The sequence below is a fragment of the Pyrus communis genome, chromosome 16 (genome assembly GCF_963583255.1).
Source record: "Pyrus communis chromosome 16, drPyrComm1.1, whole genome shotgun sequence".
NCBI classification, from domain to species: domain Eukaryota; kingdom Viridiplantae; phylum Streptophyta; class Magnoliopsida; order Rosales; family Rosaceae; genus Pyrus; species Pyrus communis.
Genome location: NC_084818.1, coordinates 13,347,649 through 13,375,276, shown reverse-complemented (window position 1 = coordinate 13,375,276; position 27,628 = coordinate 13,347,649). Strand labels below are relative to the sequence as shown.

General features: G+C 35.0%; 1 protein-coding gene across 1 annotated transcript; it reads right to left on the bottom strand.

The window, feature by feature from the left end:
• Window positions 1-24,684: 24,684 nt before the first annotated feature.
• Window positions 24,685-27,385, bottom strand: LOC137719454 (uncharacterized). The gene is made up of 3 exons (XM_068458488.1): window positions 26,632-27,385; window positions 25,698-25,827; window positions 24,685-25,274 (listed from the first exon to the last, which is right to left on the bottom strand). Exons 1-3 carry the CDS (start codon window positions 27,370-27,372, stop codon window positions 24,790-24,792), a joined length of 1,356 nt encoding a protein of 451 aa, XP_068314589.1. The 5' UTR covers window positions 27,373-27,385; the 3' UTR covers window positions 24,685-24,789.
• Window positions 27,386-27,628: the final 243 nt, after the last annotated feature.

Sequence of the window (27,628 nt, the reverse complement as noted above, 5' to 3'; positions counted from 1 at the left end):
AAATAACAACAAATTAAAATAACAATTAGAGTGCAAAAAAAAGTTAATTTAACATAATATATTCTTATATTACTAAATATTATAAGTTTATGTTATATTTAATATTGTTAATTTAACATAAATGCTTATAAATATTATTCATTCCATTTTCTCATAACAACTCAAATTATGTTCATCTAATCCATTCTAGTAAATAACAACAAAAAATTATCAAAATAACAACAAATTAAAATAACAATTACAGTGCAAAAAAAATTGATTCAACTTAATAAATTTATTTATTAAAATATTATATGAGATAACATAACTGATTATTTTTTAATTTTGGGTTAAACTTTTTTATTTTTTTTGTTTTTGTTTTTATCCTTGTTCCCTTTTTTTTGTAAGTTAAAACTTTTTTTTTATGTTGGGCGGGAATTTTCCCGGTTTTTTTGCACGGGGGAATGGATTGGAAGACCTTTGTCAGTCATTGTCATGTCAAGTCATGCTTATATTGGTTTTAACCGATACAAAATTATACACTTTCGAGACTACCTGCTACAATGGATTTTCTATCAGAGACACTACTCAAATTTGTTCTTATTTCGACGCAAATTTTTTCTTATTTCGACACAAACTTGTTCTTATTTCGACGTTATGAAAATTTGTCAGGCTAACGTCGGTTTTAACCGACGCAATGTGACCTTATTTCGACGCAATGTGACCTTTGAGTGAAAACTATGTCAGGCTTTCAGTCAAAAGTATGTCAAGCTATAATGGATGGGTCGAGTCAGACATAGTGTCTGTTTTAAGCAACACAAACTTGTTCTTATTTCGACGCTATGCAAACTAACATCGGTTTTAACCGACGCACTAGGACCTTATTTCGACGATATGCAAGATAGCGTCGGTTTTAACCGACGCAATGGTCTTCCACTGAAAAGTATGTCAGGCTTTCTGTCAAAAGTATGTCAGGCTTTCTGTCAAAAGTATGTCAGGTTACGTGTGTCTAGGTCGAGTCAGACCTTGTGTCGGTTTTAACTGACGCAATGTATTCATATTTCAACGCTAAGTTTTTATCCATATTTAATCTTCTTTATTTCCCCTCACTTCCGTGATTCCACTTCTGTCTCTCGTCTCTATCCCCCATTTCTGGCTTACTCTTTCCCCCATTTCAGCCATATTCCTTCTCCTTCCATTAAATTTTGCTATGGATAATTCTCATGAAGATCAACGTTCTGAGAAACTTCATTTGGAAGAGGACGAGGGTGATGCTGGTTCTTTTTTGAATTGTTATTAATCTCAGTTTTTATTTTTATTTTTTTGTGTGTGTTTGAACTATTATTATGGCTAAACTGAAAATATACATTTGTTTCCTGGTTTTTAATTGTGTTTTTGTATTAACAAGGTACATCTCAATGGAGGCGTGGACCCTCAATTCCTAAATGGACAAAACAACTTTGTTCGTTTGATTCGTCTGGAAAATGCATTAGTGATAATGCTAGTGCTTTTTCAAAACAGGTAGCAGCGGAGGTTAGGGACTATAGAAATCTCCCGTTGGAGAAAGATTGGCGTAAGGTTACGGAAGAAGATAAGGAAGCTTTCTGGAATAGAATAAAGGTATAGGTGTTTTTATTTTTAGTTGAAAATAGAAGAATAAGTCAATGATTGTAATAATAATTGACTAGCATGATTTTTTTTGTTTTTTGTTTTTATGGATGTAGGGAAATATTTTTTTTGAAGATGTAGATATAGTAAAAATGCCTTTGATCCGTCATATGACGCTTAAGATTGCGGAGCATGCGCACAAAGAGTTTAGAAATAAGTTAAAAAAAAAGTATTATACTAAAAGAGCAGAAGAGGTACGCAGCGAGCCTCCTCCTGATGTGATTCCTGCCCAGTGGGATGATTTGTTGGCATATTGGAATAGAGACAAAACAAGGGTAAACCTTACATGATTTATTTCGTTATAACATTAAAGTTGCCTAATATAATCTTTTTTTTTCTTTTTTTTTTTTCCAAGAGGTTGCTGAAAAAAATAAGATTAATCGGGGTTTGAAATCAATGAACCATACTACTGGTACAAAATCCTTTGCAAGAGTGCGGGAAGAATATGTATGGATTGTACATTTTGAAGAAATGATTAATTTTAAATAATCATATTTATTTTTAGTATGAGGTTTGCTTAAGTTGTTTGTATGAAATTTTATTTTTGATAAAGCGGAAGAAGCATGGGAAAGAAGCAGATCCTGTAACCTTTTTTCGTGAATGTCATACATGAAAAGATAAAACATGGATTGATGAAACATCGGAGCGTACAGGGGTAATTGATTTTTTCGTGTTAGTATTTGATTTTATTAGTATTTATTATCTATAGCTTATTTTTCTGTTTTACGATTGAATTTTTGTTTTTAAAAATTGTAATGCAAGGCAACAATGGAGAGCAATCTGCAAACATTGATTGAGTCGGGCCAGAAGGATAATGAAGATCTTAGGACCCAAGTTTATGTTGATACTATGGGTCCTGAGAGGCATAATAGAGTCAGAGGATACGGTCATGGTGTGACTCCTGATATGGTGTCCTATGCATCTTCTTCATCTTCTACATCAATTTCCTCCAGGAGATCATCTAAGAGTTCAATGGCGTTGCTGATGACTCAAAATAATGAGTTGAAAATGAGGGACGAAAATAATAATAAACGGATTTCGGACCTAGAGAACAAGCAAAATCAGTTGTTTGCATGGTTTTTTCAAAGATTTCAACCACAACCACCGTATAGCCCGGGAACCCAACAATCAAGCCATAGTCAACCTCCTCAACAGTCGGGCCAAAGTCAGCCTCCCCCTGCATATCCGTATGCTAGCCATAATCAGCAACCTCCATATCCTATGTATCCGATGCCTACGCAGCCCATGCCATACATGCAGCAGCCGCCTTATCAAGTGCCAGTATATCGACCTGAGATGGCTGCTTCTAGTGGATTTTATCCTGAAGTTCCAGCTGGGGGGTTTTCTGGAATGCTTACGGGTGTTGGATTTGATGTGGACCTGTCGAGGATTTTTGGATCAGATGGAGGATCTCAAGGAGGAGGATCTCAAGGAGAAGGTTCTCAAGTAGAAGGATTTGGACGACGTTCAGGCGCAGATTCGGTTGGGTAGTTTATTTGGTTCATTTTCTTGTCGGTTAAATATGACACTATGATCGTTCTATCTTTTTGTTTTTTTATGTTATGTTTGTAATGTCGGATTTAGTGTTTGTTACGACAGATGACTTTTTGTATTTTATGTGGAATGTTAGATGTACAGTTTGGCACTACTGTTCTTGTTATTTATTTTCATTAATGTTTATTTAGATCTTAAAATTTATTATTTTGATTATATAATTTATTTTAGTTGGAATTAATTGAAATTGCATGCAGTTGTCCATCTATTTTTATTATTATTAACAAATATAGTGTCGGTTAAGACCGTTACTAGATTTTATATTTTATTTATTTAATTGTTATCTAACGTCGGTTTAAGGGATATTTTATTTATTTAATTTTATTATAATGTCGATTAAAAGCGACAATACATTGTATACTTTACAATTAAATAGTTGATGCACGTGTAAGTATGCGTCGCTTTAAACCGACGTTAAAGTTAGTGTCGCTTTAAACCGACGCTGTGTAGTGGCGGATTAAGCCCAAAAAGCGACATTGAAGCCCTTTCGCGACGCTAGCAATAGTGTCGCTATTCCAATGTGACATTACATTGTTTAATGTCGGATTTGTGCCAAATTTCCGACAGAAATTTGATTTCTCGTTGGTTTTTCCTCCGCCAGTGATAGCATATATTGTAGTAGTGATTGTGTGGTTTAGCCAAACTCCCCCTCTCCTTAATGTAAAATATCAATGTACTAAAAAAATTTTGAATTATTTGTGAAGAGTTATAACTATTATTTAATAGGTTTTTGGTTTACAAACTATGTTTTATTAATAATATAATTATTTATAATGACAAGAATGGGCATGGTGGTGGGAGTGGTGGAGATACTTATGCCCAGGGCAGTGGTGTTGATAGTAGCAATAATGTTGGAAGTATGATGGTGGTGACAATAATGGAGGGTTGTGTTTGGGGTCCAAACGTAATAATAGTGGTAGAGGTGAAGGTGGTAGTTCTGGTTGTGGTGGCAGTGGTGGCGACTGTGGTTATACTAGTGGTGGTGGTGGTAGTGGCCACAACGATGGTGGTAGTGGTAGTGATGATTGTGATTGTATTGGAGGTAGTGGTGGTAATGTAGGTGATGGTGTAAGGTTAGTGTTTGTAATGGTAGATGGTGGGGCTCACTTTGTTTATCAAAGGATAAAATGTGTGTAAAATGAACAATAATCTCTACTAATCAATAAAACACTCATTGTCAACCAAAATCTTATGAAATTACCAGTTTAACCCTCTAATTAAAACATAACATGAATAAGAAATATAGGGCAGAAATGTAATTTCACACAACCAAATTTTGTGTTTTTTTTTTCTTCAAATCCTCACCTACATATAATCCTAACATATCTCTAATTTTAAAAAAAAATAAAAACTTTCCACTCCCACATTCTCTATCACTCTTTTCCTCTCTCCTTTTATTTCAAAATAAAAAAAATTTCTCACACACTTTGTGTGTGTCCGTATGCTAGTATCATTTAAAAAAAAAAAAAAAGTAATGATGGTATTACAAGAATTGAAAATATTTATCAAAGACTCAACTCCACTTTTTATAAAAAATAGCTTTTAAAAGCAATATGTAGGTTGCTCTTAAACATTATTGTCTGAAGAGGCCCTTACTTTTAAAATATGCAGGATATTTTATTTTTAATAAATACTTTTTTATTGTTAGACTTTAAAGTGGTGCAATTATATATATATATATATATATATATATATATATATATATATATAAAATTAAATTAAATTAAAAAAAACAACAACAACAACAACAGGTCCTTAGTTAACTTATTTTTAAATTCAATTATTTGTGAAGGGTTATAACTGTGATTTAATGGGTTTTTTGTTGACAAAGAATGCCTTGTTAACAATACTATAAATTTGTTCATGTATAATCCATTCTCACTTTTAATAAATTATTGCAATACTGACAACAAGTTGAATTTCAGATCCAAAAAATTATAAATTAAAGACAAAAAAAAAAAAGGATTGTACTTTAGTTTTCATCTTGGACAACTTCATATAATAGTGGGACACCACAGTCAACAAAATGGGGTGGTGACCAAAATATGAACTCGCTCGAATTTCATTGTAGTCCATTTTATGTTTAATTCAATTAGCACAATTATTCTTTTGAAGTTGAACAAACTATTCAATTTTTTTCAACCAAATTTGCGATTTTTTCACTACAACGTAGAGAAAAGAGGAAATATAGGCAAGGCAATCCAACTATTCTATCAACTTGGATTGCCCATGCTTTATATGAGTATGCTTCCTCTGGATTAATTCTCAACTGTGGGCGTATATGTATTTATGTTGAATGGAATACGAGAAATTTAATTATAGTGATGAGTAAAACTACATGCAGTAGCCAGATGAATGGAAAACTTGAAAACCAGCAAATTCAGGTTCATGATCAATTATTGTTTAGGTAGGGGACAACATTAGTCCCACCAAAGATTATGTGATCTGCCCAGGTTGTAGGCTTCTGGAGACATTCTTGCTATTTTTAGGTTCAAACCTCTTAGATTTATTAAAATGCAAAGGAATATTATAAATTTTGATTGTTTAGATTAATTAATAACGCTGCAGTCTTATTAATTAGAATATCATGTATTCTAACTTGGTAGACACTATTTGGTGGGACGGATCAGATGTGAATACTACTCTTTCAAACGTTCAGCAAAATAATTAACACTCAGGGCCAGGGAGCCACCTAATGCTAATCTAATTAATTAGCAAACCAATTTCTATTGACTTCTTGATGTAAACTATCTGATACGCAATGCTTCGCAGATATGAATTTGAGATCGGATTACAACATGGGAAACTATTATCTTATTTTTGGATAGCTTAATTACTATTTTTCTGCTCAGCCAATCATGCATGTTTGTGAGATGTAACGATGACCAAGTTAGGGTACACGAATACATCCATCCAAATCGAATCATTAAAGTAAGCTCTCCTCGTCTGGTTTCTTATATCACATGGTCCAAAATGTCATATAATCATACTCTCAAGATCAGATGAAATTTTCATATTTAGAAGGTATCATTCAAATTGATAGTCCACCAACTTGTACTAATGTCCAAAATGAGAATCTTAGGAAATTAATTTACAGGCTTTCGTTCTAATAAATTCCATATATGAGCATATATGATCCACACTTGATGTGGGTATTTTTTTTTTTTTTTTAGGAAACTGGATATTAATCCTTGAAAAAGATCTAATTTAGAATAATACCGTATGCAAGATTAACAATTGAATTAAGTTCCTGACCAAATAGCCACATCAGCCTACATAATTCCACATTAGGTTGTCATTTATTTCTCTGTTGGTTTTTGTTTTATTATTCCAATTATACCCTTTTGTGAATGTTGATAACGAAGACGTTTTTTTGTTTGTTAACAATCATAGGACGTCATTTATTTATATATATATATATATATATTTTTTTTTTAGGATGTATAATGTATATGATACTTTGCAGTAGTTTTTTTTTATTCTCATTCAAATTTCAAACTGATTTTAGTTCATCATCCAGAAGTAGTAATTCATTTTCTAAAATTAAGAGGGCTATTTATATAGTATATTGTAATGCCATCACTTTTTTTTTTGCCATGGAACCTAAGGTACAAATATTTAAGCACATTCGACTAGATATTATGATTTAGGTGCATTCATGTAGGTACTATGATTTAGGTGTATTCATGACGTTAAACTTAATGAATTCAGTATTGAATTTACAAATGTTTGCTCATGGTAAGTATTGCTACTAGACTCTTACTGATCATGTCATAGTAAGTTATTCTATGAACGACAATCTCAATTTTGTAAAATTTAAGTCGTGTTTGCTGTCCACTAATCTCAGTAATTACCGCAAACTCTTCGTACGATAAGCTAGTTGACACACACACACACACACACACACACACACACACACACACACACAAACACACGCACAACACCATCGAACCAGGATCCTCGCCGGATCCATTCCCTAGGGATCAAGCAATCATGTCTGTTCATCGTATATCGTACGGTCATAAATCATTTAAAATTTAAAATTTAAAATTCAAATATAAATAATACCTAACGAAAACTAACCGCACGATATACGATAAACGGACATGATTGTGTGATCCCTAAGGAATGGATCCGGCAAGGATCCTAGTTCCAGCACTATCATCCAGCTGATGAAGAAAAGTAGTAAAAGTATAAAAGTCTCTCTCGCTAGCGATATGAAAAGCCGAGTACATATTATTGCCTTAATTACTAATCAAACAAGCAACAGCAAATATAGCAAGAAAATGTAACTTCCGGAGTCCTTCCTTGTAACAAGAATGTCAATGTAACAGTGCTGGTGTCCCTTTCCTCGTAACAAGGATGCTATATTTCGACACATGCATGTTAATTATGTAAAATGTGGTCAAAGCCAAGGCCAATACGTGTTCATTAGATAAAGGCTACGAACATGTAATTAACTTTTCGTACCAAGCTTTTTGGACTTTGTTGGGCTTCTGACAAAAATAGTCGCATTATAAGTCGGTGGTGTGTTATAGTCAGAGGATTACACGAAAGCTAATTCTTGAAAGCTTTCAGCACAAAGGGAAGAAAAGGGGTGTATAATTAATCGACGACATTTCTTAGGCTTCACACTTGAAAGGTGAAACCTATTGACATAAAGTGTAAAACTACAGCTACTGTCGTATAAATAAAGCAGATTGATGAACAAAGCATCAATCTTTTATGTAATTTATTGCCTTTTCTTTGCTAATTGAGTCATAAAATGTCCTTTTTGGTTTATATCTCCTTAATAATCAATTTTAATCTAACACTAGGCCTAGTAACGTAGGTTTGTAACTAAATAAATCAATAGAATGAGTGTATGAAAAGGTTGAACCTAGCTCTAGCCCTAACAGGGTACACCCTACCCGCCACGGATAGGTAGTAAGCACCCAAATGATTTGAAGTATGATCAATTTTAATCTTACATATTTAATTAAACAAACAAAATGACTTAATACTAATCTAATCTAGCTAGTTTTTAATCATGTCTAATTCGAATTGAGAAACATTTAATAAACTAAAGAACTTATGATTCTTGGACTGGTGTCTTTCTTTGTTTAGCGGTAATGCTTGGGCTCTGAGTCCCCTTTGTAACAAAAAAAAAAAAAAAAAGAACTTATGACTCCAACCCTTTCATATTTAAACCAAACTCATATATATACACACACTATCAGAAATTTTAGCTTGCCTTACCAAATATTGGGAGACGAAATATATTTCGTCGGTTAAACATTTCTTATAGGACGGACTATAGCGACGGTACGGCAACGTTAGTCATCAAAATTTTGGTTGATTGAAAGTCTTTACACAACGACCATAGTTTGTAGGTGAAGAAACAATTCATAAGATAAAATTTTGGTGCCAAGAAGGAAATGTTTTAACCGACGAACAAATATGTCATCGTGACAATAAAATTTAGCCGATGAAGGAGTATGTTGGGTAACTTTTCTTGAGGTGGTCAAAAGTCCACTGGCCACCATGTGTCAAAAAGCAAACACATGTCTGTTATCCCCGAAGGTCTAGGGAGTTTATTGAGAGGATACTACTGGAATGTGTAAGAACATGGTGAGGATACCACCGTAAGGCCGAAGACAGTGGCGAACAAAAGTTACTCAGATTTCTTGCATGTGGAAGAAATTGGGAGGATACAACCGTAATGGGCAAAATGCCCTAAATCGTAAGGCTAGGCAAGTCAATAAAAAAGGCTCAGCCCTGTTTATAAAGCTCAGGCGGAATTGGTTTTAAAAGTGTTCCTAGTGATATATATATATATATATATCTAAGGGAAGAAATACATTTTCAATTAAACTAAAGACTATTATGTTTTGGCATGGTTGATGCTGTTTAATTAGAGCATGTGAAGGATGGAAGCCAAGTACCTCTCACATGTCAGTTTACTTCTCTATGTGCCAAAGCATACCTTGGAATAATGTCCTTGGTTTGAAAAAAAATGCACCTGAACGTGGCTATTTTTCGATGCTGACTCTTTTGGTTTGATTTAGGTTTAATTAAATGTGATGCATTGAATTAACCATGAGGGAAAAGGAAAAATTTTAAGGAGTTGAAATGAACCATGCAAGTGCCTCTAACAGTGACCTGATCAGTACAAGTGTATGTCTGTGGGTGTAAAAGGAAACAAATATTTCTTTTATTTGGGCTAATATTGGGCTCAACTTGAAATCCAAAGAAAAAGAAAAATACTTGTAACCCATTTTAGACATTGCTTTGATAAAATGCTTTCCAATTAGGATTGGCAAAACAGATGAAACGAAAGCCCAAATATTAAATGACATTTTCTCGCACACTTCCTTATGCTTCACATATTTGTAGTAAATGATTTTCGCACATATATATATATATATATATATATATATATATATATATTGTCTCTTTCACACTCTTTTTTATTACTAATCATCAAATTAAATAGATCAAACGAAAACAACAAACAACAGATGTGAAAACAACATATGTGTGTAGAAGGAGAAGAAAAATGTGTTTATCATTTACCTTTTGTTTTAGGGTAACGATATTGACATTTATTTTTAGTTATGTCCATTTCACATGAATGGTAGGAAACTAACAATAGAACGTGAAAATCAATAGCCTCTAAGAGAATTTGATTCTTATTACACATTTCTTTATTTTCACAAATGTTCAAAATGCAGACCCTACAAAATGGGCATAAGTTATGCCTCTCACTCTCACATTCATTTTCATCCTGTCTTTAGTTTACAGAAGATGAAATTCTCAGGGAAACCAAAAAAGATGGTCACTTTAAACCCAAGGCTCAATTACTCATCGACTCTGTCTCGTTCCATCCTTGGTCTAAGCAGAAGGGCACGATTGAAAACTGCTAATATCCATGGCGTATCTTAGGCCACTTTCGCCAAAGCAAATGCTCAGACTTCATAGGCCTAAAACTCCATTATGCCAATGGGCCCTAACTGAGTGAGGAGACTCTAGAACTAAGAGAGGAACTTGCCTCCATCCCAATACGCTACCATAGCATAAGATATATTGTTCAACAACATTCGGGACCAATGATGCAATATACTCTATGGGAATAGTATAACACATAACATTATATCATTAGTTCGGGACACTAACATATAACATACCGAAAGGTGTAGGTAAGTGCATGAATCTACCAAGATTCAAAAAGAGAAATTAAAGCCCCAAGTCAACTAGTGAATTAGGGTTGTGTTCGGTTTCATTCCGTTCGATTTTTTGTCAAAACCAAAAATTAAATCGAAATTATTGTTCGGTTCAATTTGGTTTTCTTCGGATTTTTTTCTTCAGTTTGTTTTCGAAGAGAAGAATTCAATGTTCCGAAAGTGAATTTTCTGCTTACGTTTACATGTGATTGGAGATGGCTGAGGTAATTTTGAATGAAAATATTCCTTCTTGTGAAGAAGAAAGCGAGATTTTAAAGCCTACAAAATAAGCGGCAGCTCAACAATCTCCAACTTTGCATCTTGTATGTGTGTGTGTATATATATTATTTTCTTTTTTCTCTTATTATTTTCTTCTTTACATTCTTTACTTTTGTTAGCATTAATTAGCTTCTTCATCTCTTGCATGTACAGAGGGATGGAATCGATGGATGACCTTAGGAAAACATCATCATGACTATATTAAAACAAGGAATGAATCAAGCTACAAACAGGAAGGCCTTTATGCTTAGTCGCGTTTATACGTATTCACCCACACTAAAGAGAATCCTTAAATTTCCTTGGAATTTATCATGAAGGGGAATGATGCCTTTATGCTTCTACTCAATTATAATACTTAAATATTTTTCAAGTTAAACAAAAAATTAAAATAATCCACACTATTTTTGAAACCACAAACTATCTCACACTATTTTTGAAACTAAGCCATAATAGCCCACACTATTTGTGGAAGGGAACAAAATAAATACTATTTCTAAAACTACATCAAAATAATCAACACTATTTCTGAAACTGAACCAAAATAACCCATACTATTTTTGGAACTATAGCAAAATTACACACTACTTCTGAAAACTGAACTAAAATAACCCACACTATTTCTGGAAAGGAACAAAATACTACCAAAAACACTTTGGCGCGACGCAGGTCCTTCGTCGCAAAAAGTCAAAAAACCTTCAAGCAAACATTAGCGCAACGAACCTTTGTCGCGTGCCAACCGTCGCGCCCAGGCAGTGATAGAAGGATTTGCGCGACGAAGATGTAACCTACGTTGCGCAAAGTGGCTTTGCATGACATAAGAGGTGCATCGTGCAAAGTGGCTTTGCGCGATGTAGTCATGCGTTGCGCAAACCCTTTTTTTTATTTTGGTGAAAATTTTTTTTTTTTAATTTTTATTAAATATTGTAATTAAATTCTAAACAATAATTAATTAACCAAGCAAAAGTACTTAATTATAAAATATATGAAAATGTACATACAAGATGTCTGAACAAAAAAGAAAAAACTACAAGTAGTCTTCTAGGTTTGATACATCAGACTATTGGGTATCAGCAGGGCGAGGTGGCTCTGAGGTCGAAGGTGGAGCAAGATGAAGTGCTGGTAGCGAGATTTGAAGGTAGGACATTTGTATGGCTCGTACAAGGTCTATCACTGTCCTGGCATAGTTCCTCATCTCCTCGCCCTGGGCCCTCATTTACTCTTCTTGGACTGCAAGCTAACCCCTTAGGGTTATCACCTCCTCCTTCAATGCATCGACCTCTGTTGTGTTTGATCTGGAAGAAGAGGCACTTGTCTCACGAACCCACTTTCCCCATACATCGAACAACCTTGCCATGACGACGATCGAAGTTCTGATCCAGGACATCAGTCATGATCTGAAAACCTACATCCTCATGTACCGTGACGTACTCGATCAGGGTCTCCGAGGGAAGTTGCGATGTTGCTTCTTGGAGAACAGCAATGCTCTTTTCCACCATAACAGCTTGTAATAATAAAGAAAAACATATAATGTTTAATAACAAAATATAAATAATATTTGAACAATTCATACATATAATGACACACCCCGATCGAGATCGGAGCGTGCTGGCCGTCACACGAAGGTGACGTAGCCATGTGCACGTGCAGAAGCCAATAAAGTAGTAATATAAAAGTACGAATAATTAAAAACTAGCATGCAAGGTACTAAACAAGTGCTAGCGTAAGTGAAAGACAATTTCAGAGCAGGTCTACAGCAGTCCAAAAGAAAGTTGCGACAAAAGTACACCCAAAGGTGACCCTACAATGATAGGTGTCTGTCAGAAGTGCCGAACAAGCCCTCTGGGAAACCACCGGAACTGCTACTCAACTAGAACCTGGAGGGGCGCAAAACAAAGTGTGAGTGGGCAAAAACAAAGCTTTCGAAAACCATTTATAAAATACTTTCTAACCCCTCGTCGTAAAACCTGTATACTTCCCAGAAAATATATACACATAATACATATGCCAAACATGCTCAAATAATATGCCATGCCGAAATATCATAATGATATGCAAGTGCCCGGGTTTAACCATATCAATATCATGTAATCTGGCAGCCGGAGTCACCTAACGTGACCTGTACGGCTGCATCTAGAGCTCAAATCTCAATCTCAATATCTAAACCTGCCCACGAGTCGGAACCACCCAAGGTGGTTTGTACGACAGGCCTGGGTGTAAACAAGTGCTACGATCACGTGAAGACTGGGCAAATAATCGTGGGTCACCTACGAGTCGGAACCACCTAAAGTGGTCTGTACGACAGGACTGTGCACCTACCTTGAGTCCAAGGTGAGCATAAGGTGCGGGAGGTGAACATCACGTGAAGGACTGTGCCCTGGCCACGGGCAGGAGCACTAACACCGGGGGTGCAGGTTATGAGCTCTCTAACTATCTCAAACCATTATTGAAACATAAACGTGAATAACGCTTACCTGGCACTTACCTGTGCGTCCACAACACCCAATATGCATATGAATAAATATATGCAACTAATAACGTACCCAACGATGCACGAAAAACGATAATGTAATGCATGGCATAACGAATAAACATTTATTCAAGTTCTGGGAAAAATATAGCATATAGGTATATACGGAAAACCAAAGGCCCACTCACTGGTATGTAGAAGGGTCGTAGCCCCCCTGCCTCGCGTGTGCACGCTCGTCCTCGGGGTACGTGTCACCTGTCTCAAAACTCAAAACTCGGCCAACTTCGAACCAAGCTTCTCCGACGTCAAAACACTTCCAACAATGCACTCCCAAGCTCCTTGGGACCTCACCAACACACCTGAAAATGGCACGAGTGTGCTCCCACGAACTTCACGATCACAACTGTGCTCCTAGTTTCCTCGATCTGCTAGTGTTTAGGGTGTTTGTGGGTTTGTCCGTACGTACACAGTGAAAGGGGAAGGGAAATGGGAATACGGGAGAGACAGGGAGGAAGGCAGAGAGAGAGAGGGAGTGTGAGAGGGTGTGTGTGTGGCCCAACACCTGCCAACACCACCCAAACCACCAAACAATAATACGAAAACAGGCTAGGGGTAAAAGGGTCATTTCACAAGCACGTTTCGATAATGTCGGGACGGGATGCCACATATAAGAATAATAATAATTACATATACTTACATGAAGCTGCTTAGTGGTCTCATTACCAGGTCAAACATAAATGTCCTTGAACATGTCAATCTCTGGGAACTTAGAACCCTCTTGAAGAAAAAAAAAACATTAAGAAAATTTTATTAATCAATAATAATAAATAAATTGTATAAAATTTCAAAGTTAATATACTTTTACTTGACATTGTGCCTCAAGCCTATACGAAAAGGGCATCGAACCGGAATGGTGGAGAGGTTTCTTTGACTCCTGAGCTTTCTTGCCAAGAACAGATTTCTTCTGTTAAACACACAATATACATGTTAGTGCTACTATTTGAAATAAATTAATAAAAAATAAGTAAAACAATAATAAATTATTATTAAAATATTATGTACAAACCACAAAATTTGGGTACGTAAAATGTTTGCAAAGCCATTGCCAATCCTCCGGCCGGTCCTACAACTTGCTTGGAACATGTAGGCAAGCAATCTTTGGATCATCCCATCACTTTATACTACATGAACCTATAAAGCACAAAGGTAAATTCAATTCTTGATGAAAAAAAGAAAAAGAAAGAGAAATTATAACTAAATACATTGAATTACAAAAAGCAGAAATTTCAAATAAAATAGATACATCCTTAAACACTGATTTAACTTGACGAAGCTTTTCAACCTCACTATCATTTTCTTGACCTGGTTTAGATAATATAAAGCTTTTCAGCATGTGCAATCATATGAGAACCAACTAAGAAAGATAATTAGGGTATTTCTTACTATGACTTTAAATATGATTTTCAAAGAATGGGAAAAGGGGTAGAAGGTGAGTTTCATACGATTACATCACCAATTATTTGTTATGACTTTAATGCACGAATAATAATGTAAATCCAAAAATCAGAAGCAAAATTAGCAAATGTATTAAATGCCCAAAAAAAGAAGAAACAAATCAGAGAAATACCTAATCAAAGAATGGAGACGATTAGACGATTTGTTAGGAATATTAGAGTTGGGTAGATGAGAAGTGGTGTTAAACCCTCAGCCTCCTGCTTTTTCCTTTACAAGTTTATATTAATCCTCATCCGAACTACAATAATAACTCTCGCTATCCTCACTACTATCATTTTCAGATTCCCATTCGTCTTCATCTTCGTTTGCCTCTTCCGGTGCATTGTATTGAGGCAGATCACCAAGGTCAATTGATATTTCAAATTTGGGAACTTTAGGTACATCAAACGATTCTTGGACAATATTAGTATCCCATAGTGTTTCTTCACCAATTTCTATCGAAGATGATAACTGTTGGCTAACGATGTTGTCGTCGTTGTCATCATGATCTAGTTCTGAAATATCATATAGCCTTCTTCGATCAATCTTCTGAACAACTTTCCAACCATTGCCGGCTTTAGGGTCGTCTAGATAGAATATTTGTTTCGCCATAGTTGCCGAAATGCATGGGTCTTCATCGTACCAATGTCTTGTAGTGTTTACTGATAGTAAACCATGGTATTGCTTAATACTCGTTCGGTTATGTGGATTTGTATTAAACCAAAGACACTTAAACAGTATCACTTGACATCTGTCTTTGTAAAACAATTGTACTACACTAATTAGTTTGCCATAAAAATCAATGTCTTCATAGTCGCCTGCACCTGGGACATGGACACCACTATTTTGAGTAGACACCTTGTCATCACGTGTTGCCCCCAAGAACTTGATCCCATTGACATGACAACCTAAGAACAATTCAACGTGAAGCGGTCCTCTTGCCAAGTTGTATAATTCTTCATTGTAAGAGGATGAACTCAATTCCTTAAATTTGTTCATCTAATATAACATGTACAAAAAGTTAACCTGTTAGTGTAACCAAATTTAAATACCGGCATGAACAAGTTGGAAAATATGCTCAATTCAAACCACATACAATTACATGTGCGTGAAACCACGAAGGAAACAAGTCACGGTGCTTTTGGCATATAAATGTGAAGGATGTTCCTGCTTCATCAACTATTCATGCTCTTCAAGGTGTGGCATAGCCTAGTCACAATTGTTAAGTATGAACCAATGCGCTACCTCTATGTCCTTTTTGGTAAATGATTCGCCTTTTACAGGATCGCCGAATGGTCATGCAATTTGGGCAAAAACAGGCAGTTTCTCTTTTCTGACACCACCATCATTATTGCGTTGAGGATGATTGAAAGTTGTCTCAACATCTTGAAGATACATTGCACAAAAAGTAAGTGACTCATATACGACCCATGCCTCCACGAGTGATCCTTCGGGCTTTGCCCTATTTCGAACACACTTTTTCAATATCTGCACAAATAAAAGGTATGCTACAAATTATTCAAAGCGCTCGCTGATCGTGAATCTATTATATATATAGATGCTTGATTAAGTACCTTTCTATTGGATACATCCATCGACGGTTCACTGGTCTGGCAAGCAATGTTTCATCTGGCAAGTGAATCATCACGTGAATCATACTTGTAAAGAAAGCTAGGGGAAATATCTGTTCGAACTTGCATAAGACGTTCACAATGTCATCCTGTAATTGTTTAACATCCAACTTCTGCAAACACCTTGCAATCAACTTGACAGAAGAAATAAATTTGAAAAACTCTTTCATCCCATTCGGCTTAACTATAAAAAAGGGATGGCTTTTCTTCAATGCACCACTCTCTTCATCCATAAGGATGACCTAATGCCCATTTGTTCCAAATCGAGGCGAGCTTCGATTGTATCCTTCGTTTTTCCTTCAATGTCTAGAATTGTCCCGACCAAAGTATCAAACACATTTTTCTCATTATGCATAACATTGAGGTTGTGTCTCAATTTTAACTTCGACCAGTACGGGAGCTCAAATAACATACTCTTATGCGTCCAGTTCAGATGTGTAGTTGGTTTGGGTTTACTAACCCCTTTGCCGAAATGACCAAATTCCAAAAAGTTTAACTGATCCAAAATCTCATCTCCGGACCATTCTCTTGGTCTTGGCCGAGTCTCTTTTGTGCCGTAGAAGGCTTTATCGTTCTGACGCCACTCGTTGTCCCAAATGAGCCATCTACGATGACCAAGATAACAAACTTTTCTCGCATGCCAAGATGTTATGTTCTCCTTGCATATTGGACATGCCAAATAACCCTTAGTCATCCACCCAGAAACCATTGCACAAGTGGGAAAATCGTTTATTGTCCACATCAATGCCGCTCGCATGGTGAACATTTGCCCAGTATATTTATCGTATGTACAAACACCGTTTTCCCATAAATCTTTTATTTCATTAACCAACGGCCACAAATAAACATTAATGAACTTTCCTAGATCTTCGACAATTAATAGAGTCAACATCATGTATTCCTTTTTCATGCACTTCTAAGGCGGCAAATTATAAAGAAACATGACGACCGGCCAAGTGACGCACTCAAGTCCCAATCTAACGTTGAGCGCGTCAATTGCAAAATCAGGGTACATCTAATCAAATTCTTTCCATGCCTCTCCATTTGTAGGATGCGTCATAACATCGTCATTTACCCGTCCTTCTTTATGCCATCTCATGTCGATTGCAGTATGCATCGACATGTACAATTTCTGCAATCTAGGCTTCAATGGAAGATAATGCATTACTTTTTGTGGAATCTTGGTCTTTCTATTCTATGATGTCATTTTAAACCTCGGCTCATTGCAGACAGGGCATTTATCCAACTGTTTGTTCTCCTAATATAACAATATACAATTATTTATACATGCGTGAATTTTTTTCATACCCCAATCCGAGAACCTTCAACACTTTTTGGGCACTTTTATGATCTTCAGGTAAACAATTCTCCTTTGGAAACATCCTCTTGATAACTCCCAAAAAGTAATCAAAACACTTGTTTGACAAACGAAACTTGATCTTGCCATGCATTAACTCCATAATTGCTGTGAGCACCGAAAAGTTCTCGCAACTTGGATATAATTCTTGCTTTGCATTTTTCAACAGCTTTTCATAGTTTTTTAATGCCTCACTGTCCATGGTTGGACGGCCGTCATCTCCTATTTCCTGATTGGTGTTGCTCGAGACGTATGGATAAACGTCATTTAGCATATTCATAACTTGTTCACTAGGATCCACATTAGATTCAACAGTCTCCACTTGTGTCACATATGAAGACGAAGCTTGGTCTAATCGTTCTCCATGATGATACCAAGTAGTATAGGTCTCCATCATCCCACATTGAGTTGTTACACCTTCTACACAGATATCGGATATGAGTTGAACCCAGGTTGTGTCTAGTTGCGAATTTAATGAACTCATCCATTCCATCCAAGTACTCAACAACACATCTATTATGATTATGTATCCACTATATGTCCATTTTGTTTGCAATCTCAATAAAAGTACAAGAATTACAACAACTTCAACTATTGTCTTGTCACCTTATTCCTCCGGTAAGGGCCCTATCCCATTTAGGAATGCACAGTTATGTGTCGTAATTTACGATTCCAATGGATTAAATTTCGATGTGGGCTAATTTCGGCAACATCTCCTTACAGTTTTTCAAGTGCACGCCATAGATACATAATATCCATAGTGTACTCGAAGAACATTAAGAAATGTTACCAAAATTTCCATTATCGAAATCTAATCTATGAACCACAAACTACAACACATAACTATGCATTCCCAAATTGTCCAAAAAATGGGACAATTCAAGAACTAATTGGTCATGCTTTTGCATCCATGCACGAAATCCAACTAATTCTCAAACGGGAAACTAAGCTTTTCTTTAAGAAAAAGTGTACGAAGTTAAGTAGTATTAACTTCGTACAACACAAAACAATTTTGTAGGTGATGTACAAAAATATGTGCATACAAATAAACTAAATCACAATAATTACTAAAACTAAATAAAATAGATAAAATTAATTTAGCGAAGAAAATAAAGTGAGTTATGTACACTGTGACATCTCAAATGTAGTTAAATTTCTCTTAGACTTCATTTTCATTGTAATATAAAGTGATTTATGCACCCCTTATTTCACTTTACGCATCTACACAAGAGAATCTGAAAAGGACTATTGCAACTAGAACTATAAAGACCCAAAGAGGTCAGGTTTCAATCACAAAAGAGTAACTGTGTCTAGAAATTGGCATCCAATAATCCACCAACTCAAACTTGGTATTGTCGGTAGGAACTTTTGGCATCAACAAGCAACTGGGTCTTGCAGCCAAATACTCTAAATAGTTCATTCATTTTATAATCCTTCTAAAGTTACAAACTAAAAGTGCTTATTCATCATTATAATCAACCAGATAAACATTCAGCTAATTAAAAAAAATTAACGCATTGTAGTTGGTTTGATAAGTTGTGTCCTAAAATTAGAAAAGTTCCCCAAGTAGTTTGACTAAGAGAGTGTGAGTCAGTTAACTGTATAATGCAATTGGATGGCCTGAAAGGGGAAGATATTGCTTTGGCATGTTGACCTAGTAGCGCAAACATAACGAGAAAACATGATCATCTTGTGGGACTGGAATGACAACCAAATCCATAGATGAAGGCGATGGGAGTTGCTCTTGGACTTCATTTCCATTGTAATGTAAAGCTGCAACAAATAACAAGCATTTTCTCATCAAATTCAACTGATTCTATATTGTTATACAATAAACATTCAAAACAAATGATTGAAATTTCATATATATATATATATATATATATATATATATAAGCCATCAAAAGTATTCAATTCATGTTTCTCAAAAAAAAAAAAAAAAAAAAAAAAAAAAAAAAAATCAATTCTCAACAACTGAAATAGATCTGCTTACTCCAAATCAAAGACCATCAAAAAGCAAGGGAGGGATTGCATGATGAAAAGAGATGAAATATTTGGCTATGTATAATCTATTATATGGATTACTTTTGATTTGGCTATGTATAACAGCTTGAAATTCAGCTTCATGAAGTTTTCAGTCCCCTCTTCTCTATTCTCTCTCCTCTCTCTCATGTAAAATTATGGTGTTTTTTTTATGGGCTTCAAAAACATATAATATTTTGATAAATATGTTTTTGCTTTTTTGTATTCATGGCCCTTTTGGGATTCTTCCGTCAGGAGCAGTGTCTGGGAAAAAAAAAAGTTGAAATAAGGACCATTAATTGAGAATTGTATCGAAAGTGTCCTGAGCAACAAAAATAGATAAACAATTTGAGTGCAATTAAATTACAGGATCATTAAGTCTTTTTACATACAAAAATAGCAATATTCTATGAATTAGAAAAATATACAAAAATAGCAATATTCTATGAATAAAAAAAACAAAAATCTTCAAAAGCTCACTTAAAAAAATCAAATTTCCTACATCCCCATAGTGAAACAAGGACGGTTGGTTTTGTTTAGTGAAATTTTATTTAAATCCATGTAACCTCTTTCTACACCCAATTTAAATTTTAAATGTTAATTGTCTATTTTACCCTATTGCATAATTACTATTAAGTACAAAATGAAATTAATAATAAAACTCAAATTTCTTAATAAACCCAGACACTATAATTAAATCATAGCATCACCCTTTGTTTATCCTACATCCATTCCGGCTAAAACCCTAATAGTTCTGATAGAGAAAAACAAGTTTTTTTATTGATGGATAGTGATTTTGAAGTTTTGAATCCTCCAAATAAGGTATGACTCGATTTATGGACATTTTGTTTGTTTGCTTCTTCTTTGGATTAAATTTCATATAATATTGTATTTGTTTTTCTCTGCTGTCTGTCTGCCCCCAAAACACCGTTGCAAGGACTTCTGATTAGTAATGCAAGGATGGAGCATGCATCGCATTCTCTGGCAAATTTAAATCTATGGAAGGATCTCTTGGATCCCAAGTCTATGGATGAGTTTGGTAGCAGAAAAAAAAAATAGCCATGGAAATGCTAGTCATGTGCAATTATACAGGGGCAAAGGACGCCTCTTTGAAGAAAAAAACATTCAGTTAGAGATATTATTTTATAAAGGGAATGGATGTAAAGATAACTTTACATTTTGAATTAGGTTTGAGAAGGTAGTTTAGGTAATAAATTTGGGTTTAAAGAGATATTAATTCTTTAATTAAAAAAAATATAGATGAAGAAAATAAGTTGGATGTAGAAAGAAATTAGATGAGTTCAAATAAAATTTCCTTTTTGTTTATTAGTTTGCCACGTGTGGTAGTTGGAACAATGAAAGGGGAATGGTGGACGGCAGAGGACCTTCATATTTAATAAGGTAACATGCTTTCTGTCTTCCAATAAAAAAAATAAAAAATAAAAATAAAAACATGCTTTCTCCATCATAAAAAGGGTAACAGGCTTTCTGTTAGCGGCAAGTTTGTAAAAAAAATGTTTGTTGTGTTGGACTTTTAGTTCAGCAGTGAGTTTTCATGTTTGCAGGCTTGGTATATGAATAGTTTGTCCTTAAGATTAAATTTTAAGTTCTTTTGGTTAAATAATAGTTTAGTGTTGCTGTTAGTTAAATTAAAGTTAGACTAAGTCCTTTTCATTAAAACTCTCATAAAAGAACGGTGGTGTTGATCCCTTGCATGACAGTGTGGATTCAAATCCCGTCAGTGGCTAATCTAACACCTAATCTAACAAAATCTATCTTTTGAAAAAAAAATAAAAGAAAGGATGAATTGAAAGAAAACTATAGTAGGGTCATTGAGGGTTCAATTGAATTAGATGAATTATTAGATAGAAAAGTGGATGGGTTATGATAGGATTTTTAGTACCTACACAAATAGGGTTAAAAACACTTAAAAATACTTGCAAGAGAATAAAGTAGTTGTAGTATGAACGACTCAAGCAAAATCCTTTTTCTTAGGTATTGAATGAATAATTTGTATTTAAATTAATCCTTAATTAATTATTCAAAATAAAGTTTAAAAAAGATTGATTTTATGACTTAAAATAATAAAAATGAATTTTAATAAAAATAATTAAATAAATCCGCAAGAGAAAAATAACTAAAAGAAAACATTTTTGAAAATCAATTTAAAAAGACACCAGGGTTCCGCCATCACTAATACCAATCATATTGCAATTTTTCCAATTACTTATGAATTTCCACATACATGCTTTGAAGGTTAGGCTTTCCTAATGCATACTTTCCTTGGGACATTCAGGTGAAAATTAATGTATATTTAGCATGCAACCCGTCTGTCATGTTCAGATTAAATATAAACATGCAAGACTCATTAAGTTTTGTGGAAACCCTTTGAAAAACCATGCAACACTTAAGAGCATGATGTTTGCTTAAGTGAACTTACAATTACTAATCACAAGAAGCCCTCCTCAATTTTAGGGTGATGTTCCAACCGGAAGTGTATCACATTACTTGTCTAATTACCCTAATGGTCGCGAATCATTAAGACAATTAGATAGTTTAAACATGGTAATCGATAATTCAAAGCAAGCATGCATCAATTAATAAGCAAATTAATAAAATCACATATTCATGTTAAGGCTCGTGGCCTCACCCTAGCAAAAAGACTAGTTATGCATAATCATGAAGAAAAATAGTATTAAGAATATGGATAGAAAACACCTTATAAATAAACTTGAATCGTCAAATGCTATCTAAGCCGATTTCTCCAAAATAGTGCGTACAAAACCCGAAGGGCTAATTGGCCTTATTTATACTACTACAAAATACAATCCTTCCTAGAAAATGTCTTCTAAAATCTAGAAAACAAAATAACAAAAGGCTAACTTAAAATCACAGTCCAAATCAACTAAGAAAATCTGGCCAGTAAAGAACAAGCCATGTTTCTACACCATCAGTCCTCCAAATTAGGCCCAAAATGACTTGAACTACAACTTAGGACGTTTTAAACATCTTTGCAGAAGAGTTCGAACCCAAAAACCATCATCTTTCAGCCAAATCTCTCAAATAAGGCCTACAACTTAATCTGACAATATTGCACACTGGTCCTTGAATTCTTCACCATAAATTAACCGCTTGGTAGAAAAATTTGAAACTTTGATACGAACAATTTGAGAGACTGATGAACATCTCCAATTAGAATTGCTCCAAAATTTCCCCGTTTGGTCACTTTTTGCTTAAGAGGAAATCGCATGTCCTACATTAAAAATATAACGCAAAGTATCAAAATCTCACCAAAATAATTACCAAAACGTACTAAGGATAGAGGAAAATATGTAGTATGAAATCAACTCATCGGGTTATGTCGGTTGGGGTGAGGCACATGGGAATTTTTTCTAAAGGTTTTAGTATTCTATAAATATTATTTATATTGGTTGAGAGTAAACATACAACTCGCTCTAAATTGAGATTTACACATATTGCCACACAATTTCTCCAAATCAGATGAAAATCAGTAGCACCACCAAGAAAGGATAAAAATTAAAAAAAGAGAACCCATATAGATGACGTAGTCGCACAAACTTAAAACCAGGCTAGAAAAGCCGGTGAAATCCTTGCACAAATGCAAGGATTGACAAGATCTTGCACCTTTGCAAGGAATGATAAAATCCAACAAAAGGAGGCTGGGATTAACTAGTCTCCACAAAAGCATATGGGAGTGTAGACACGCAAATTTCGGTGAAATAAATACTTATTGACACATAAAAATTTTGATGTGCCGAGGCTTGCGTGGCATGCGTTATGTGTCTAACAAATCACACATGACATGTGCTTCATCAAAATCAGACGAGTCATTCAAAGGGACACATGTTGACACTTGGCGAAAAGTAATTAAGGAATTATCTTTATTAATTTATATCAATCAAATTAATTGATTTAAAATTCCAAATTAAGGATGAAATGTGATTGATTTATTTGATTTAAATAAAAAATAATTTGATTAAATCAAAGATTATTTAATTAAATCAAAGATAATTTGATTAAATAAAAGATTATTCAATTAAATAAAAGATTATTTGATGAATTCAAATCACAAACCAATCCTCAAAACAAGTCATGATTCTTTCGTCAATGAATCAAGTCCATAATTAAGGCCAAAACCAATAGTAAGCAAGACTTGGCGTATAAATACGAGGCTCCAAGACAAAGAAAGGGGCTCATAAGTCATCCCCACACCTAGACGCTCAAACTCTCAAGCCTCAAACACCCTCAAATACTCAGAAGATTCAGAAAGCTCTTTTCATTCTTCATCGCACTAGTGAAGAACCACCAAACACCCCTACAGGTGCTAGTTCCTCTATCGCCACAAGCCAAAATTTTAAGTTGTTCGTTCATTTGAGATCAAGTTACTGCGAACCTTGGATCAACAACACACACACTTTTCACCCCGGAGATCGAATCAGAGTTATCAAATTTGTAACAGAGATTGTAACCCTACATTTTACATTAATACAAAATTTATTTTATACACATGTTCTTGTTTCCTTTGTCGCATGAATTTCGTGTTTACCGGGGAAAGACCCTTGGAAGCAAATGATTTTTACATAAATGATGGTTTGGGTTTTGGAATGAGAAAAGGAAAGAGAGATGGGGTGGAGACAACGAAGGTTTGTTTTGCAGCGACCGATGATTTGACTTTGGAACTCCCAAATTGCGATAGGGGTAAGGTTACGTGTAAAATTTGTAAACCGCATTTCTTTAAGATAATTCGGTTTTTGAACCACTAAAATTGAAACTGAACAATAGATTTTGGTTTGATTTGGTTTTTTCCGATTTAGTTTGGTGTTCGGTTCAACTTTTTCTGAGTTTTCAGTTTTTCCAACCCACCTCTAAGTGGATTATTTCTGTCAATAACGGTGTTATCCTAGCATATTTTATCTCAATTATAGATTACTTGTTTTCAGATAAAAAAATAAAAAAATAAAAAACTTGTTTTATGAGGAAGATATTGTAATATTTCCTTTTAATATTTTCCTTAAGAGTTTAGGGTTTTCATGCTATATATCCTAATTTATTACAAATTAAAAAATAATCCCTTAATTTTCCCTGCATCAAAGTCCTTCTCAAGAGGTAGATTTCTTATCTTGATAAGAGATCAAGCAAAAGCTCATCCACCAAATACTCTGACAAGGCAATCTCTATTTCCAAACCCAGCTCCTCTTGCTCAAACTCAAACTTGTTCCACCTCCTTCCTTCGTGCATATCTCTCACACAAGCTTCCTTGTTGTGCTCTAGTGATCCCCAGTCCCCACTCATCCAAGCTCTTGCTTTGCTAATCATTTCCCTATTAAACCCATCTTCTTTTTTATTTCTTTGAGCACTCATTTCTTCTCTAAAGAAATCAAACAATAGTTGATCTTCTACTAGTTCCAGCTCCCAGCTCTTTAGGTCTGAGCAGCTTGCTTTGCAATGATTTAACAGCTCCATTGCCCTTTCTGCTGTTTCGTCATCTTCTTCAAAGTTGGTTCTTTCTTCGAACGACATTGATGTGTCTAAGTTGATAGGATCCACTGTTACAAGACTCTCAAAGAGCTTGATCTTTTGCATAAGCATTTCTTTTGTCCCTGTTAAAATTTGATACAATGTTAGCATCATACTTAAGAAAAGAAAGAAAAAATTGTGCAAGCAATCTGAAGAAAGAAAGAAAAAAGGGCTCACAACACAATTTATGCCACTAGGACAACTATTCTAAATATCCCAAGGGCTAGCTGGCTGGTTACTGCCCAGATTAATCCCTAGGCTTTTGAAATTTAATAAAGGATGCCTAGACCACTTAGGTCGCTACTCACACTTAACAAAGAAAACCTACAATAATTACGTTACCAAAAAAAAAAAAACTCCTCGACTAAATAAGGCTTGAACCACAAGTAATTTCACTAGGGGACTTGGGTGACTTGTCCAGACTGAAGTAAAATGAATGACTTGTCTTACTTCAGTCGGGATTTTCAATGCTTGTTATAGAGAGAAAGAAGGAAGAAGACACGTACTCTCCATATTGGCCAGGCTTTGATCAAAATTACTTGAAAATGACGAGTCTTCATCTTCCCCAAATTGAAAACCAATCACTGAAACTGGGCTGTGCTGCTCATCTTCTTCATCACACAGTGGCAGCTCAACCTGCCACATACAAAATTCAATTCAGTACGTACATGATAGAATATAAATGCTTGTCACAAAATTTGAATTTGATAGTCAACATTATCATATCGTTTTATACAAGTGATATTAAGAAAGGGAGACAATCAAATATAGAACATCATGAGTAAGGAAGAACGCCCTTAATAATTTAGGCAGACAGATTGGAGAGTCCTTTTGGTCAAATAGAAGTGTTGTTACCTCAAAAGTAACTAAATCACAATATTCAATCGTGTTGACAAAAAAAAAAAAAAAAAAAATATAGTGGCAGTGTTGTTTTGGTATACTTTTGTATATTTCAGAACTAAATCCTAAACAATTAACAAGAAGTACTTTGGGATCTAAACTTACTTAAATTAATGGTGACTTGCATTTTGTCTGATATGCACTGTGCAACTGCTTAGCAAAAATTTGAATCGAATATCCTAAACAATTAACAAGAAGTACTTTGGGATCTAAACTTATTTAAATTAATGGTGACTTGCATTTTGTCTGATATGCACTGTGCAACTGCTTAGCAAAAATTTGAATGGAAACAATTAAAGATAATGTTAATCAAGAAATATAACATAAAATTAATAGTTGTCAGTCATCCGTTTATGTGCAAATTGTGTTTAACAGAGCTTAAGCAACCATTGTTTTTCACTAAAGACAATTTTACTAATCATGTTTATTTAAATATAGACATTTCCGATACATGTACAGCCAAAGCTTAGCATCTAAGGATCCTCAACAGCAGACACACAACATAAATTTAGATCGCGGTGCACTAAATAATTGACGTACCTTGGGTCCCAATGCGGCGTAACTTCCTGTCCCTGATGTAGCCTCCATGGAATCCCTGCCGACACATGGTGAATATTTTTTACTATCCTCCTGATAGTCAGGGTCAGAGTTGCCACCCCAAGGCTGTAAAAATTCCGAGGTAAAATCACTGTCACACCAGCTCGACCCATTGCTGCTGCTATTACTACTGCACGTAGTACATGTGGTGGTGGAGCCTGTTATGGTGGTGCTTGAGGTACAGTGCAGAGGTGAAGAAACATAATCCAAAGGTGGAGGTGGAGGCAACTTCTCATCGCGGAAGGATGTCCACCGTATGATGTCTTTGACTCTCACGGTAATTTGGACTTGGCTTTGACTACCTTGCTTCCTTGATGATCTTGGTGAGTTCTGTTTTGACTGCAGCAGCCTCCTTGAGAGGCTTCTAGGTAAAAACGAGGGGGGTTTTACCGCGGTAAATGGCATGTTTTTAACTGCATTCATGAGAGAGTGGAATGCTGAGATTGTGGTCCAGGCAGCCCTTGATCTGCTTCTGAGTAGTTTTCTGGAAATGGTAGTGGTATTTTCTGAACATGAATTTTGGGTTTTGGGGGCATTGCTTGGATTGGATGGTAACTGTCTTGGAAATGATATGAAACCACTTGAAGAACATGAGTTAGAATTTTCACCGAGGAAATCTTTGAGAAGCATTCTTGGCCTGCGCTCTATTGGAAAAAGGCTTTCTTTGATGTTAGTCATGCACATTTATTTTTTGAAGATGAATAAATGAAGAAATTGAGAGAATAATTGTTACCCAACAAGGAATTTATGTAGTTTGACAACTCACAAATCAAAATACTTCAAGCCTTTAAAATGGACGATCGCAATGATCAATTTAACATGACAAAAGCAACATAATAAACGATAAAATAGATGAAAGAACAATTAGAACATGAATGTGCAAGTGGAGAGGAAGTATTGAACAAATGAAAGTGAAGCAAATATTTTGGGGAAGTGAACT